The 18,062-nt window shown below is 38.8% G+C and overlaps 1 protein-coding gene across 6 annotated transcripts in view; it reads right to left on the bottom strand.

Moving 5' to 3' along the window:
* The window catches only part of LOC118014035 (serine/threonine-protein kinase Kist), a 91,368-nt gene that overhangs the window by 63,530 nt on the left and 9,776 nt on the right, over window positions 1-18,062 (bottom strand). For 4 of the 6 annotated variants that reach the window (XM_035010037.1, XM_035010036.1, XM_035010038.1 and 1 more), the window contains exons 5-7: window positions 16,757-16,833; window positions 16,528-16,626; window positions 12,369-12,457 (exon numbers count right to left, since the gene is read on the bottom strand). In XM_035010037.1, coding sequence (XP_034865928.1) covers window positions 12,369-12,457; window positions 16,528-16,626; window positions 16,757-16,833 — 265 coding nt within the window. Of the gene's footprint in view, window positions 1-1,556; window positions 8,451-10,304; window positions 10,984-12,368; window positions 12,458-16,527; window positions 16,627-16,756; window positions 16,834-18,062 lie in introns of those variants that run through there. The other 2 variants (XM_035010041.1, XM_035010044.1) reach the window with 2 other exon arrangements.

The raw sequence follows: 18,062 nt of genomic DNA, 5'->3' as shown, positions 1-18,062 counted from the left end.
GAGAGGAAAAAGGAAGAGGAGAGGAGAAAGGAGAAAGGAAAAAGGAGAGGAGAGGGAAAAGGGAAAAGGGGAAAGGGAAAAAGGAAAGGGAAAAGGAAAAGGAAAGGAAAAGGAAAAGGAAAAGGAAAAGGAAAAGGAAAGGAAAGGAAAGGGGGATCTGAGAGGAGTTGCCAGGCTGACTGGAAGGTGATCTAGCAGGGGGTGTTCCTACCAACCCCTAGGAAGTAAGATGTCCATTTCCCCAACCAGACAATGGAGTGAACACTAGGTACCCTCCTCAGCAAGCCTGTGAGGACAAAGTGTGTGGGGAGGGCGGGGCGAGGTAACAAACAAAAAGTATTTAGTACAGAGTCTGGCACAAAGTAAGTGCTCAGTTAGCTGCTAGGATTATTGCAGCCATCGGGGAGAAGGGGGCGCTGAGAAGGACTCCCAGGCAGCTCTTGGACCTGGCCTACTTCTGAGTTCAATCTTAGCCCAGTGCTTCTCCAATGGTGGTCTCCACGCCACCACCAGCAGCAGCGTCACCTGGGGACTTGTCAGAAGTGCAAACTCACAGGCCCCCCAAGAACTACGGTCATAAACTAGGGCTAAGGTCCAGCAATTTGTGATCTAACAAGCCCTCCCAGTTATATGCGTTAAGGAACCACAGATTTAAACACCTGTTCTCTCTGGCCTGAGGGTGTGCCTCGCGATACCACCTTTCACTGGAACTCCTCGCCCAGCCCGGTCCAGTCCAGAGGATTCCTGCAAACACGCCGCTCCCAGACACACTGGTGTAGCACTAACCACCTCTGAGTCTTAAGAGAAACCGGGCAAGTTTGTGTTCCCTACCTGGGCCCGAGGCTCCATCTGTAAACTACCTAAACCTGTACTGTCACCTAGGAGACGCTCCGTAATTAAGGACTGTTCGATGGTAACTATTGAACCTACTATCTGATTTGATTCTACTATAAACATGAGAGTATAGAAATACTACCACTGTCAGAAATTATTTTTTTTTTAAAGATTTTATTTATTTATTTGAGAGAGAGAATGAGATAGAGAGAGAGCATGAGAGGGGAGAGGGTCAGAGGGAGAAGCAGACTCCCCGCGGAGCAGGGAGCCCGATGCGGGACTCGATCCCGGGACTCGAGGATCATGACCTGAGCCGAAGGCAGTGGCTTAACCAACTGAGCCACCCAGGCGCCCACCACTGTCAGAAATTAAATCACTTGTCGCTTGATGAAAGCCATCCAACCTGATAAAATAACCAAGATTAGAACACAAATCTCCCAACTATGAATTCTGCTTCTTTTATTAGGTAAGTCTGTTTCTACAGCATCAAGAACATTCATTCCAAAATAAAAAGTTGCATTTCAGTACTGTCAGTGTGATGTACTACTTCCATCCACATCCTAAAGACCGTATTCTTTAGAAATGGATGGTTGAGGCCACGTGGAAATTTTTAGCGGTAGCTTTCAGTAAAAATTAAATCATAAAATAAGTATACTTACCTGTTATCTAAACTTTAATATTTACACTAACTGCAAGAAGAGTTGAAATGAGAAAAACAACTCTTTTATTTTTAAGCTTTATTTTATCACCCTTATGAAACACACATCAGAAAGCATATCAACAGTGCATCTTATGGTAAGTCAGTTTACAACAAAACTGAACAAGGCAATTGTGTTTACAGAAAAAGTTTTCAGCAAAAAACTACACGCAATACAGTCCATTGAAACGCAGTGTCCATACTTTTTAGGTATATAGGAAAGTGAAAAATAAAAGTTCTTTGCTACTTAGCAAGAAAAAACAAGTCTAAAAGACTTGAATAGGAATCAGGGATTTAGGGATTTCAGAAAAGAACTTCTTGGTACTGATACACATCTACATTTATAGTCCCATTTACTTTGAAAAAGAAACAACAAAAACTCACAAACAATAAGACATCACCAAGAACAGAGAACCATAGTGCCAAGAAATGCCAAGACCAATAGGCTACTGAAACAACTGGTAGAAATGTTACAGACTATTCACTGTGTACTGTAATATTCTTGTAGTTCTGAGGTGAAGGTAAACCAACAGGAGAGAATACTCCTTATAACTGGCTTTGGTTTTGAGTGACCTTTCACATTTTTTCTAACCACACCTTCTTATCAAAAACATAGCAATTACATGTTACTGAGGGAAAAGAGGAGTAGATTTTAATCCTCATAACCAACCTTTCCAGTGCTGATATAGGAAGCCATGAGCTGTTACCATCTATTGATCATAACTGGATTTCTAAGAGTGATCAAAAAGGTAACAAAGATGGAGCCCTTTTTGGGAAAAAATACCCCTTCTACCCCAGATTTGACACTGTTAAGAGGATATAAAGGAATGTTAAATCATTTAAGATTTTCTCAACAAAGAATTAAGAATGAAAAGAGTAAATCCTGCCGGAAAAGATATTAAGAGCTTTACATTCTGCAAAGTAAATATTCTACAGAGATGCAGCTTTAACTTTTTTTTTAATTATAATAAATAAACACTACTTACTTCCATAAGGTGCTAGAACTCTGAGGCAAGTGCACACTCCTACCCACTGCACCCAATGTGCAAAGGGAAATTCGGAGATGGCTAATCCCGTTTCTTTCTGATCCTGGATTTGCATGAGTATTGATGCACACCAAACACACAAAAACTGGAGTTTAAATATTTATTTTTAAAAATTAGGTCACACTGATATGGATACCTAATCTGGTTGTATATGCTCTTAAAATGATTTTCTGGGGAAATGACGATGAGGAATGTGTAGGAAAGGCAATGTTCTATGCTACAGGTACCACATCTGCACTTTTACAAAGAAATGATCACTTTTTGATCATAAACTAGATGGAAGATTATGAACACCAGTTAAGGAAGCTGTTTTCCTCCGCTCACCTTTCTATTTTATGACTTTTCTTCTTCTTTACTCTTAAATTTGACAGATTTCTGACAACCCATGCTAACAAAATAATACAGCCATCCATAATTCCAATAACCAAAGCGATTCTGTGTCTGTATGCATGATTTAGAACACCGTCACCACGTCTGCTCACACACACTCCTGACATCGTGAATACCAGTAAGAGGTGAGCCTAGAAGGAGAAGGCAATTGTCACGGGGGGGGGGGGGGGGCGCGGGGAGCAGGAGAGTAACTACATATAATTCTCTTGCTGACAATCAAGAGTCTAACAAAATAAGCTCTTTTCTGCACAACAAGGATTAATGGTCGGTTAAGGCTTGCCTCTATGAACCTACGTACAGTTTCCTTTAGGAAGGTACAGCTTCCGTGGAAGCTACTCTGTTTAATGGGAAATAACACTCAGGCAATCATCTGATAAGCTTCCCATGAATTCCAGCATTTATGATGAGATAAACACAACCCCATGATTATGACAACTGTCTGAAAAGCACAAACAGAGCGAATCTAAAACATTAATCCTCATAGGCAATGCAAGGAACAACAAAGTGCTGAGCTGTAGGAAGATGAATAAAAACTTTTTACCAGGAAAACAAAAGGTTGTATAGACTTTATATCTTATATCCTGAAGATCACCTTAATTACACCTATAAAATATACAATCTCCTAAATGCTCTCTGGTTTATAGATATTTCTTTTATAGCCCATTTCTCCTATAAAATTGCAGCAAAAATAGTTAAAATTGTTTACCTCCTTCTTAAATATCCACAGTACTTGTCGATTACGTGCCACTGTGTCTACCTACTGGTCATCACACAATTAAAAAAAAAAAACTGACAAACAGCAAGGTGGGAGAGGCGGCTAAGATAACCAAGCATGACATCCTGCAGTATCAGGCAGAGAAGCAGCTAATCTTAAACAAAATGAAACAAATTCGTTAAATTTCTGGGTACTTTAAAAACTAAAATATGCATGTCCCTCTGTAACTAAGAAAATGTAACTTATTCAAATCCAAATCCAAGAGGTTCAGAGGAGTTCCACATGATAGAGAGTCCACATCTTTATATCCACTGAGAAAGCTTACTAGTAATACTAATTTGGGAGGACTACCATCTCAAGTAAAGGTGATTTACTGAGCACCTTAAGAAGAAATGGAAATTCTCAGCTAATGATGACCAAAAGCTGGTCTGTATGTGACCACATCTGCCAAGAAATAAATTCTATCAGAGAGCCAGAGTAGTAAGATTTGAAGAAGGAACGTGGTATTAAAAATGGAACTACATCCCAGAAGAATTAGATTCTGCCAGGTCACTCTGGCTTTCCATCGTATGTAATATTGGCGGGGGGGGGGAATCAAATATGAGTAGTTTCACACTTACAAAATAAAGGTAAATGAAGGAAATTTTGGATTTTTATACTGTGTGACTCAATACAAAAGTTATTCCAAGGAAAAGGCAGAGGTGCAATAAATTATCATCATCTGGGAGCTTTCACCCAAATGAGTTTTAATATTTTTCATGAAACACAAGGCACTTGCTTAAATCTTTGACTGTCTCCACATCCACCAGACTAAAATTTCGTCATGATGCAATGCCATCTGTACCCTAATCTGAAGGACGCCACTTAGCATGTACCCTTGCATAAAATTCTAGGTAAAACACATAGTTACTGAGTGTCTCTCCCAGAGCCTCACCCAAGAACTATGATATTGTAATCACCCATCAATTTCTACAGTGCTGATTTTCATTAAATTACAAAAACTAAAATGTCACACTGCCGAGTAAAACTAATGGCAGAAATGATCAAGTCAGAACGTAAGACCTAAGAATTAGAAAATGATGACAAAGCGCTACCTGCATCTGATGAGCAAACGCAAAGGAGCCGGGAAACAGCATGTGAGTGCTCAACCTTGGATATGCATTTATTCCAAAAGGGTAACTGATGCCCTTAGCAGGGTGAAAGCCCAGTGTATTGAAATAGAAACACACCTTATGCCCAGAGTTTCTCTTCAACTTCCTCTACATGGCAGCACTGTTTCTGGCAGCATTCCTGATCACAAATGTGCTCAGAGATTGAAATATAATCTAGAAGGCAAGTTAAATAAGAATTCAAGGATCTTTTTTTTTTTTTTTAAAGGTTAACTTAACATATCTCAGCATGCTTTAGCAGCTGGAGTACCAAAAAGAAGGCAATCCTTGTCTCAATGAAAACAAAGGAAAGGACAGGTAAAACTGTATTTATGGTTTTGTTCTAAAAGCAGCCAGTTTTGGCTCAAGGCATAGCAGAGAGGGAATTTCCCCGAAGAGTTGCTCTACTGATGGCCACAGACCAAAGGAAGACATCCAGTGGTAGCAAGTGCAATCTCTTACTGCAAGAGGATAATTTTTTGTTATTCCTTTAAAATGCAGCCAATAGTTGGAGTTAGTGCTATCTTTTACTGAGCTGTCGGATGCCACTTGCTCTCCTTGAAATCGAGCATTCGAGTTTTGGAAGTGGCTAGCTAGCGACCTCCTCTGAATGCTTCCCAAGAACCAAAGATTTCCTACAGAATAATCAATTTACATGTCTTTTCTGGGCCAAAAATGTACCATGACGAAACCATGGAATAAGAAGAAATTGGAAAGGCAAGAGGAAAGGAAGCACAGACGTTAACTTAGGGAAAGAAAAACTACCTGAGATCAAATTTGTCCAAAAGAGTAAGGTTTAAGTGACAAAAACCCTCGCCTCTTTACCCTGCCTCTCAAAAAGAAAATTCCTAGGTTTTTAGTAACTTCAAGAAATCAAAATCTCTGTGTATATATTTCACCCTAAAAGAATCATAAAAATTGCATCTTTTGGTAATATTTGGTTCAGGTTTGAGAAAGACAGTAAAATTAAACTTCTTATAATATCAGAGGAGGGAGGGAGGATCTGCAAATGTCATCTTTGGTAGTAATGGGCTAAAAGCTATAAAATCACCATTTAAATCGCAGGAGGCATCTTTTTTCAATTCTGTGGCTTTAATATAAAATATTTAATTCAATGCATGGTTACTTAGGCTCATCAATTAGTCCCTTAGCTCCCTTAAAATCTAGTTAGCATCTTCTGTTATACAATTCTACAGTGTCAAACACTACACATAGGTATGAATACAACAGCAATAAGACAATCCAGGAATGCGGTGAAATTCAGCATCAAGATGCTAGCAGCATACTGCATCCCTAAGCTCGGAAGCCTACCTGCAGTTTACTTGTCAGGGTTTTTTCTTGGTGGGGGTGGGGGGAACGAGAAAGGGACATGCGCTAGCCTAGAATACCTGCCCTTAAGAAGAACTCATTTGTATTCTGTGTTCATCGGTATATATGGAAGAACCTAGTGTTTCTAATCACTGAAGCTGCTACCCCTACAAACATTTGTTTTAGGAAAGCTTAGGTCTCCAGAGTATTGGTTACACTCTCTTGAATTTTTATTTGGAAACAAACCAGCTAATCAATTTCTGAGAGGGCCAAAATGAGAAATAACAGTTCCTCCTAAGGGCACCTACTAAACACTTACAATTTTCCCTTGGGGACCATGCCACAAGGCCTTTTGGCAATTCATAAATCAGCCTCCTTACACCAAATTTGGCTTCATAATAAATATTAAGGGTGAGTCCTGAATAATATAACTGTAAATAACTCAAATGTCAAATAGTAATAGTAATATGAATACGTAAGATAATTCATCCTCTGAAATGTAAATTCCTAGTTGGGCTCTCAATAACCTGCATGGCACACACAAGGAAAGACTCTATGAGGAGGCTTCCAGCAGGGAAAGATATAAAAGGCTTTTTCCTTAGGAAAAAAAATTAAAAATTTTCATTTAGATAAGGAAATAAGAAAATTCATAACCTGTATACAACTTTTTTTTTTGTATAATCAGTGCTTTATAAAGGTTTCCTAAGTTTTAAACCTTTGAAGTCAATCTACCATAAAGTGGGAGGAATCCATAATTACAATTCCTAAAACCACGTCATCAACCCATGTTCACAAACTCATGCATACCAGCATCCTGTGCTCAGGGACACATTAGATTGCCGAGAATCCTTCTAAGAATTCTTTATGAGTTTTTCTTCCTTTCTACTTCCATCTTATGAGAGCTACACCTTTCTTAACTTCCCTGCAGTCAAAAGCCAGACCATCTGTGATGCTGTTCCTCTAGCTTCTCTTCAGCTACAGAGACAGGCAGAGAACGGGTGAAGAGGAGACATAGGGGAGGGAAGGGGATGACAGAGAAAGGAAAGAAGAAAAAAAAGAATCCTGGATTGTTCACTTTCTCTTTGCCTATTTTTTCTTTTCCCTTCACTGAACATCTTTCTTTTGACCCACTCAATTTACATCATTGTAGGCAGAACTGTATCTTGAGAAATCGTACAATGATCACAGGAGATTCCGTACAAAAAAGATGAGCTAATCAGGGTCTCAAGGAGACTGGAGGATAGGGTGATCTTTTGCTTTGTTCCAATCACTTTAAGAGAGTTTCAGTGTAACTCAGTCTAGACTCATTTGTTCTGAGCCTCTCAGGAATGAACTATTTTCTCACTTACATTCTATCAGATAGACCAACTCTCAAAAAACATGTATCCTGACAGATATGAAACAGCTAGGGAAGAGATAGGTATAGACTGTATTAGCTCACAAGATTCACACTATAAAGCACGCTGACTCAAATCTTCTCTAATCTTTCATACCTGCACACTCACTCAAGCATACATACTAGACATAAAAATTGTGCAAGATCAAGCATCAGCTTTCTATTTGAAAAGCCTTAATTTAAAAAAAAAAAAAGAAAGAAAAAGAAGTAGATAGGCTCACTGCAGTTTCTTTAAAGGAATATTCAGTACTACAGTACTCCTTTAAAAAAATTTGTAACTCAGTGTTAAGAACACAGTAGGTAATTGCTGCTTGACAGTTACTTAACAATGACTGGGAGCATCCAGGGCCAGCTATGAATATCAGTGATAAGGAAGAACCACCTGACAACATAAAGGAACAATCTGTAAGGGATGTCACCAACTCTTGACAAATTTGTTAATATTCACTATGACATGATATTATTCATCCTTGCTTCATGATCACATGAAATAATTAATCTTTTTAGGTTACATACTGAAGAGCAGCACTCGCCCTACTGCACAAAAGAAGGTTGCCCATATGGATGCTCTAGAACCCCTCAATGTATAGCTGAGAGGTCTTGTCCTACTCAGTGCCAAACGTCTGCAATGCAGCCACATGAGTAGGATTAAATAAATGTACAAAGTATTCCCTTAAAATGGTAAGGGGGTACTTCTGCATTCAGATATAGAATACAATAACCCAGGAAATGGAGGAGGAGAAACAGGAAAGAATCCTTAGGTTACTGATTAAAGCAAAGTTTGATACAGATATCCCCTCTTGTAGGCACTCAGCGGGTAGAATGTAGCCACAACAAACTTGCCATCAAACATCCTTCCAGTCAGTAATTTCTGAGCAGCTTTGGAATCACCAGCATTTGCATACTCAACAAAAACCTGTAAGAGGACAGAGAAAACAAAGTCGGCTTCATTTCCATCAAGACTGTTCTAGAACAGGGCTTCTCCAACTTTAGTGTACATACACGTATCTTTTGGGGGCCTTGTTACAATGCAGACTTGTTTTCAGGAGGTCTAAGGCGGGCCTGAGTCTCTGCATTTCTAAATCAACTCCCAGGTGATGCCAATGAGGCTGTTTCATGGACCACATTTTTGGGCAGCAAGGTTTAGAGTACTTCCTTAACTCTGTTCAATTCTGAAAAACCCATGGAAGACAAGCTGAGTGAAAAATGTACATCCATTGGCCATGTTCTTGCAGGAGTGGTGAAGAGCACTGGACACTTGCCAGAAGAAGGGCCAAACAGCCTGGGGAGCAAATGCACTTCACAGTGCCCCAAAGATAATCCACACCTTTAAAAGCAGAAGGAGGAAGAACTACTGGTCAAAGTCACTGGATTTTATACCTATTAAAGATTTGTAAAAGCCATAACTACAGTGAGGGTAAGTTTAAACCAGGTAATTTCCTTTTCCAGAATATCTGCATTCCAACCTGAGACAGGTAGAGGATACAGCGTAATAATTTATGCTCTTTTTGTTGATCTAAAGCCAAAGTTCCTGGGAGGGGAAATCATTTTAAATGACTTGGCTTCAGTTACCCATAAATTTGTGAACCAGAAAAAGAACGGCCTCATCTTCCTCAGTTACATGCTCATTTGTGACGTCAACAGTCTTCAAACTGGGATGCGAGCATCCTAGACACTCTTTCAAAGGGAAGCAAAAATAGATTGTTTGAGGGAAATCAATTTCCAGATTCTCAGCTTTCACCTGTACCTTCTCTTAAAATCGGATCTACCTAGAAGTTCGAGGCAGATTCTCCTTTTTCATTTCTCCTTTCCTAGGGGCCCTTCTCCCACTTGACAAAGTTATTTCCAAAGTGTATTAAAAACCTCCAGGGCATGGAAAAAAAAAAGACAATTCCAAATATAGTACTTTTTAAATGAATCTTCCTTCATTGGTAAACAAAGCACTATGCCCAGCCTATGACTGACTGCTCACTCCCTGTCTTACGTGAGTATTTCTGTTAAGGATGATGCATGACATCAGACCTCAGATATTGTGGCCTGTGATGGGATTTTCTGAATTCGTGTATATTGTAAAATGGAGAGGTAAAACACACTTTTCCACTTCCATGCCATGACTATTTTCAAGCTACATATTCCTCATAAAGACAAAGTAGAGATCATCCAGTGCTAAAAATTGCCCTGATTTTCATATATATAAAGCTAAGTGGGGATTTTCAGCTATTCTTAAAAGCCATCCTTGGGGTGCCTGGATGGCTCAGTCGTTAAGCGGCTGCCTTTGGCTCAGGTCATGATCCCAGGGTCCTGGGATCGAGCCCTGCATCGGGCTCCCTGCTCGGTGGGGAGTCTGCTTCTCCCTCTACCTCTGCCTGCCACTCCCCCTGCTTGTGTTCTCTCTCTGTCAAATAAATAAATAAAATTAAAAAAAAAAAAGCCATCCTTAACTGTGCTATTAGCTGGAGATAAAAACACTTCCAATCGGCCAACTCAGTACAGTCAGTCAAGGCTGTTTACTTTAAATCTAACTACATGGGGAAAATGTTGATAAAATTTTGATGATTTAAAATTTAATGATTTCTTCCAGAGTATGTGTACGTAATAATGTAGGTGAGACCCATATTATCCAATTATATCATAAAACACATACTCTAATCAATGATTGTTTTACTCATTTTAGAAATAATATTTTATATCCCCTTTTTTAGAGAAAATAAAAGTATATGCTGGCTGTAGGATCAGTTTGTTCTCACAACATATGCTTTTTCATCGAATACAAAAGAAAAGTTAGAAGATGATGTCCAGGAAGAAATGAAGCTCTTTCTGATTTTTTTTTAACCTGATTCTCAATGACTTCCAAATCCATACACCAAAGTTCAATGAGTAGACATGCACTTACGGAAGGAATACCATGCTCTCTAGCACACTCCTCTCTTCACAGATAACCTACAATTTTATACATTATCATTCCAAACTGAAGAGGAAAAACATTTTTATAAATTACAATGAGATTAAATAATTTTATCAATTTAATCTTGATTACTTTTGAAATTATAAGACCCATTCCATAATTTATGTTTTTAGTGATTTTTAAAATAGTCCTTAAAAAAGAATCCACAGCATTGTTAATTTGCATGGAAAATTCAAATGAAGACTGACTTTGCCAACTAGGTAACAGACATTTCAATAACCTGGAGAAGTTAACCCTGTGATTCCATGAGTTCATCAGTTGTTTTCATTCTCCTCTAAATGTCAATGAAAGCTTCTTAACGTAGCAAACTTCCTCTCGATGTTGAATATTTATTTTTTTGTATCATTTGAAAGCTCGATACTTCTTCCCGGAAAATATTCCTCCTGTTTCTCTATTCTGTGTCTTCCATTTTATACTGACGGTTGAGGTTAATATCGGGTCAGATCATGTTAGTCCTTCATTCAAAGTCTTCAAAGACCTTCCCCTCTCAGAGTAAAAGCCAGTGTCATTTCGAGTCCCACAAGGCTGACCCTACCTGATCTGCCCCTATACCCCCTCACCTCTGTGAGCAAATCCACCATATCCCCCTCTTTCTCACTCTGCCAGAGTCACACTAACCTCTCACACCTGCCAGGCAAACTCAGGGCCTCTGAACCTGCTGTTCCCAAGCCTGGAACTCTTTTCCTTACCTCCTTCATATTTCAACTCAAACGTAACCTCAGTATGGCCTTCCCGACCACTGCCACGCAACTGCAATCCTCCCCACCACAGCACTCCTTAAACCTCTTCTCCTTAGACCTTTGCCCCCACAGCACTTATCACTATATTCTTATGTCTGTTTTGATCACTGTTGTATCAGGGCCTAGAACATAAGAGATGCTCAATAAATACCAGTTGACTAAATAACTGCTGACACTAAATGAGGTAAATATTATTTCTACATTGGCAATAACTTTTCACTAAGATTAGAGTGAAATTTCTTTCATTCCTTTCTTTAGTTGCCAAGCATTTTCATAATACTGAACCAAAGGATAAAATAATAATCTACAACCAGAGGTGATATCACCCACCAGAGGGCATTTGGCAGTGTTTAGATACTTTTGATTGCCGCAACTGAGAAGGGGAGTGGGTGGGAGGGCATCTATAGGGTAGAGGGCAGGGATGCTGCTAAATACCTAGAATGCACATGACCGCTCCCACAACAAAGAATTAGTCAGCTCCAATGTCAATAGTGTCAAGGTTGAGAAACTCTGAATAAAACAATATTCTGTTCCCAGAAAAATAATACTACAGATAAAAGAAAGATCTTCAAAAGAGCTTTCAAAAGATTTCTCTAATATTCTTTGCCAAAAAATTTAGAATCATAGTTTTAGCCTATACATTTTATAGATGAAAAACTAAGGATTATCATCACAAAGCCAGTCACGCTGAGACCAGAGCACAGATTTCAGGATTCTCAGTCAGTGCACTTTCCTTCTTTAAATTAGCACTGATGATTCCATTACAATGAGAACCTAACCTAAATGGTTTTCTAACTCTACTTAATTAGAACAAAAGTAGGCCATAATATTTCTGTAGCTGACATGACCTAAATTAGCATATGATACAGTTGGTGTCACTGTTCACAATGGCTCAAAAGTAGAGAACACTTTTTAAGAAAAAAATTCTAACCCACAAAAAAACCGCATGCATATTACAAAACCTTGGGAAAAAAGTGAAAAGTGCAAGAAAACAAAAACATCCATGATGCAAAATTCATCATTTCTAGCAATATCTTTGTGTATGTACATCGTTCTATAATACTAAAACATTTGCTCAGAATTTTAGTAACCTCTGCATAATTCTCAAACTATAGAAACATTCACTTACTTGTCCTCTGCCAGGATTTTCCTTTGGAACAAGGAGAGATACCACTGGTCCATATTTTTGACATTCCTCTTTTACATCCTCTACAACATCTGATTATGAAAACACAGAACAGTAACCACTTTGCTGTAATTATCAAGCATTCATTATTTAAAAATTTTAAAGCATCAAAGAATTCAGAAATCCATATCTAAGTAATGAGGTCATTTTCTACATCTTCTAAAACTAAGCTTAAGAATAATATAAATTCAATGCACTTCATAATTCTTTTTATATGCTAAATTTAACATTTTGAATAGTTAATATTAAAATGATTTAAAAGGGCGCCTGGGTGGCTCAGTCGGTTGAGCGACTGCCTTCGGCTCAGGTCATGATCCCAGCGTCCTGGGATCGAGTCCCACATCGGGCTCCCTGCTCTGCGGGGAGCCTGCTTCTCCCTCTCCCACTCCCCCTGCTTGTGTTCCCTCTCTCTCTGTGTCTCTCTCTCTGTCAAATAAATAAATAAATAAATAAATAAATAAATAAATAAATAAAAAGAAAATATTATAATAAATAAAAAATAAATAAAATGATTTAAAAAACAAAACAGGGGCGCCTGGGTGGCTCAGTCGTTAAGCGTCTGCCTTCAGCTCAGGTCATGATCCCAGGGTCCTGGGATTGAGCATCAGGCTCCCCTGCTCAGAAGGAAGCCTGCTTCTCCCTCTCACACTCCCCCTGCTTGTGTTCCCTCTCTCGTGGTCTCCTCCTCTCTGTCAAATAAATAAATAAAATTTAAAAATAAAAAATATATAAAATTAAAAACAAGTCTTCTTCCCACTTTTCCAACTGCCTCTCTTCCTCTCCCTAAAGACAACAAACATTATCAGTTTCTTCTGCATCCTTCCATAAATATTATAAGCTTATAGAAGCAAACATGATCATATGTGTTTTCTAAAAAAATTCCAATCTCGCTTTTTCTTTATTAACACACTGCATCTTTAAGATTCTTTAATATTACTGTGTGAAATTTTCTCATTTGTTTTTATGGCTGTGTAGTTATTTCAGCTTATGAGTGATCAATAAATTCTTCACTGTGTCCCCTACTACTAAATAATTAAACTATTTCCAAATGTTTTGCCCTTATAAATAATACTGTAATAGATAAACCTGTATATATCTCATTTCACTTCTATATTTCCAAGTTGACTCTAGAAGTGGAACTGGGAGGACAAGATGAGTATGAATTTGTAATTTTGTTAGAATTACCAATCTGCCTTTCATAAAGTTTAGCAATTTAAACTCTCTCCAATGATGTGAAATGTATTTTGAAAATATTTTTCTACACTCTACCCATAAGAGGGTTATCGAATATTTTCACCGTCAATATGTTAGGTGACAAAGATCTCACTGTACGGTTTTAATGAGCATTTTGATAAATGAGAATGAAGTATATGAGACAGAGTTGCACATCCTCTTCTATAAACTGTCTATTGATATCCTTTACCTGCTATTTATCGGGTTGACATATAAGGGCTCTGTGTTTGTCTGTGTTAAGAGCTATGAAGTTAAATAATTTTTCCCTTTATTCTCTTGATTTGGAATCTTGATCTTAATCTTGATTTACAATCTATTTTGGTCTAAACTGGAAGGTTTGAATCCAACTTCCTGCCCAACCAGCACCAAGATTACAAGACAGCCATCCCAACATGTATAATTTCCAGCTAAGCAAGTTCACCTACCACTAGTAAGCATTATCTGATGATGATCTTGCTAATCAGAACAAAGGTATTGAATGCTACTATATTGTCTGTTGCACTTTAGTTTGTGTAAGAGTCTCTCTCTTTTTAAAGATGTATTTATTTATTTGAGAAAGAGAGGGAGAGAGTGCGTGCGCAAGAGCCGGGGAGGGGGAAAGGGGGTACATGCTCCAGAGCTGGGGAGGGGAAGGAGAGAAGCAAACTCCCTGCTGAGCACGAGACATGGGGCTTGATCATGAGATCATGAGATCATGACCTGAGCCGAAAACAAGAGTCGGAGGCTCAATCGACTGAACCACCCAGGAACCCCAGTTCATGTAAGATTTTTTTTTTAAGATTTTATTTATTTGAGGGGGAGAAGTGAGAGGGAGAAGGAGACTCCCTGCTGAGCAGACAGCCCAACACGGGGCTCAACCCCAAGATCATGACCTGAGCTGAAGGCAGACGCCTAACTGAATGAGCCACCCAGGCGCCCCTCATGTAAGATTCTTAAACACTAAGATTTAACAGCAACATTTAAACACTCAATGTATTTTATAAGGAGAAAAAAAAAAAAGCGTTATACAAGATACAAAGAAAAGAGTAGGTACAGTTATGCCCAAGCTTGAGTTTTATAGAGATAAAAATTATTAATAGAATTAGGTGATGAAGACAGTAGGTAGACTGACTTCAAGGACATAAGTAGTATCTTTAGAATCCCTGATACCACAATGACCTGATTAAAACAATGTTGAGGGCAAGACTATTCTTTCACATAAATAGGTACCCTGAAAAGTTGAGGTTGCAGATTCCTACAACTAGTACAGATTCAAAGAAATTATGTTTATTTCATTTGTCAGATAAAAAGATAAAGCTCAGGAATACAAAATAATTTATCCTTACAAGAGATAGTGGGGTCTTTATCTGTAATGGTTTAATTTTCCACAAAGAAAATGTTTAATACTAAGTAACTGATACTTTTAAATTTGGTTCTGTTTTAGTCCATTCACCAGTCTGCTTTCAGATTGCTCTTACGAAAACCTCAGTCTGACTGTATCTCTCTCCTATTTTAACTTTTTAATGGTTCTTTACTGCATTCAACAAAGAACAAATATTTATTGGGTACTTATAAGCCAGGGACTTAGATTCTACCCCTGATATAAAGTTCTTTTGTGTAATACTGCAGTGTTATCATCTCTTGGATAAAATCCAAATTCTTTAACATAGCAAACGAGCCTGTTACGTATCTGTATTCTTGGCTATTTACCTTCAACTGATTGCTGCCCAATAAATATCCTTAGAGCCACACTCAACAGTTCACTATTCTCAGAACATGCCACACTTTCTCTCATTTGTCTTTGTGACATTTCCTCACCAACCCCTCAACTTTTAGCCAAGCAACTCCACTTACTAACAGAGCTCAGATAGCACCTCCACAGAGACACCCTCATGGGTCACTCAGCATGAGTTAAGTCCCTTTCCTCTCTGCCTCTGTGTATTACCCTACTTTCAGATTTATCAAAACTTTAACCATTTGTTGCTATAACTGTCTCTCTTACACTAAAGACAAGGAAAAATCCTATAGTGGCAAGTACAGAGCCAGTCCTCAGTAAACAGATCTCGAAGGAATGAGTCGTTAAAAGCAAAACCAAGAGCTAAGACGGAGAAATGGAAGCACAGGGTAGGACTAGAAAGAACAGATGGGAGGAACATGCTGGGAAAATTAATCTTTATTAATTCAGTAAAGGCTTATGAAATGTAAAGGAGTCCAAAAGGCCCAAGGAATCATCTTAGCCTACACAGGCTGCTATAACAAGATGCCACGACTGGGTGGCTTCCACGACACACATTTATTTCTCCAGGCCTGAGGGCTGGAATTCCTAAAGCAAGGTGTAAGCAGATTCAGGGTCTGGTGTAGCCGGCTGCCTTCCTGCTATATCCTCACATAGTGGAGAGAGCTCTCCTGTTTCTTCCCCTTTTTAAAAGGTCGTTAATTTGGGGGCACCTGGGTGGCTCAGTCGTTTAAGTGTCTGCCTTCGGCTCAGGTCATGATCCCAGGGTCCTGGGATGAGTCCCACATCAGGCCCCCTGCTCAGCAGGGAGTCTGCTTCTCCCTCTCCCGCTCCCCCACTGCTGTGCTTTCTCTCTCTGTCAAATAAATAAATAAAATCTTAAAAAAAAAAAAGGTCGTTAATTCTGACATGAGGGCCCCACCCTTAGGACATAACCTAATCCTATTAGATCCAAAAGGCTCCAACTCAAAATACTATCACATTGGGGACTGGGGCTTTGCCACATCAATTTGGGGGGGGGGACATATTCAATCTATAGCAGAAATCAAAAAGTGAGGTATTTTAGAAATCATGTAGTTCAGTATCCTCAATTCAATACGTCTACTCTAGAGTTAGTTACAAAAGACATTAAAATACAATTTAGGAATCAGTTACCTTCATATTCCTCTTCGTTCTCAAGATAATCGTCATCCAGCACATTCAGTAGTCTTAGCACTGGAGTCGGAAGCATCACCAGATCTTCAATATGAGGGGCTGTTAAGGTTCATTGTAACATGGTTAAATGTAAACTCACCAAAATAAATGGATGAACACGAGGCAAAACTCTGATGTCTTATCTGATTGTCAAATGACCAAGAAAAAAATAAAGACGTATACAACTTACCGAAAGGAATGCTAAAGAACGGGCTGCACAATGCCATTTCAGCAGGAATTCTTCTGCTTGGATCATCATGAAGCATGCTAAAACACAAAAACACATATCTTTATAATTATGGCCAATCTTTTGAAAATGAGGGGCACCTGGGTGGCTCAGTCAGTTAAGTGTCTGCCTTGGGCTCAAGCCTGGGATTGAGTCCCGCATCAGGCTCCCTGCTCAGCGTGGAGTCTGCTTCTCCCTCTCCCTCTGCCTGCCGCTCCCCTGCTTGTGCTCTCTCTCTCTCTCTCTCTCACAAAAATAAATAAAATCTTTTAAAAAATCTTTTGAAAATGAAACCATTAAAGAAAATTAAAATGTCTAAATGTTCATTACAACATTAATTATATTAGCATGGCTTACTGAGCCATTCACCTACAAAAAATATAAAAGCTATTTCTTTTTTTCTTCTTAAGATTTTATTTATTTATCTGAGAGAGAGAGAGCACAAGCAGGAGAGGGGCAGAGGGAGAGGGAGAAGCAGACTACCACTGAGCAGGAAACCCGACACAGGACTCAATCCCAGAATCCGGGATCATGATCTGAGCCGAAGGCAGACACCTAACCGACTGAGTCACCCAGGCGCCCCAAAGCTATTTCTGAGTAAATGGTTCGGTAACTCATGAAACAAACCTATGGCACAATATTATATTTTAATTTAAAATGATGTTTTTGATTAATAAATGCAACATGGGAAAGTGATCCATACTATATAACATTAAGTGGAAAAAAAAAAAGCTAGACGTAAATTTAGGGTAATCCAAATTAAAAAAGAAAAAAAAGAAGATGACAGTGGTGACGTGATTTTTGAATTCTATCAAATCCCGCTAATAAGAGCACAACTTGGTGACAAAATCAAAAACCCATGGGTGACATTTACAACAAAACTAAGTAACCCCAAAAAACTCTAAAATACAAGAGGCTAGGGACAAACCATCAATAGTAGTAAGCCTTGCACCAGATCAACATCTGTGTGGAAGGAAGCAGAGAAAAGCAACAGATGATCTGATGAAGCAAAGAAAATAACACAAAATATCCAATAGGTACTCACTGGAAAGCTCAGTAAGCCAAATGGAGAAAAGCAACTATAACTACAAGGGGTTATACATTCTAATTCCAAGTGAATGCAAGGAGGCCTCTGTAAAATCTGAAGGGGTTGGAATAATCTAGACATTATGACTTCTCAAAAGTAACTAGCTGAAGCTCCCTCCCAGGGCAAAGTCCTACAGAGAACAGAAATCTTGAAAATGGAATCCAAATTGAGTAGGAGAGGGTA

Source organism: Mirounga leonina, unplaced genomic scaffold (genome assembly GCF_011800145.1).
Source record: "Mirounga leonina isolate KUSES-001 unplaced genomic scaffold, KU_Mleo_1.0 Mir_154, whole genome shotgun sequence".
Classification (NCBI taxonomy): Eukaryota; Metazoa; Chordata; class Mammalia; order Carnivora; family Phocidae; genus Mirounga; species Mirounga leonina.
This window is presented reverse-complemented; position numbering and strand designations above follow the sequence as displayed.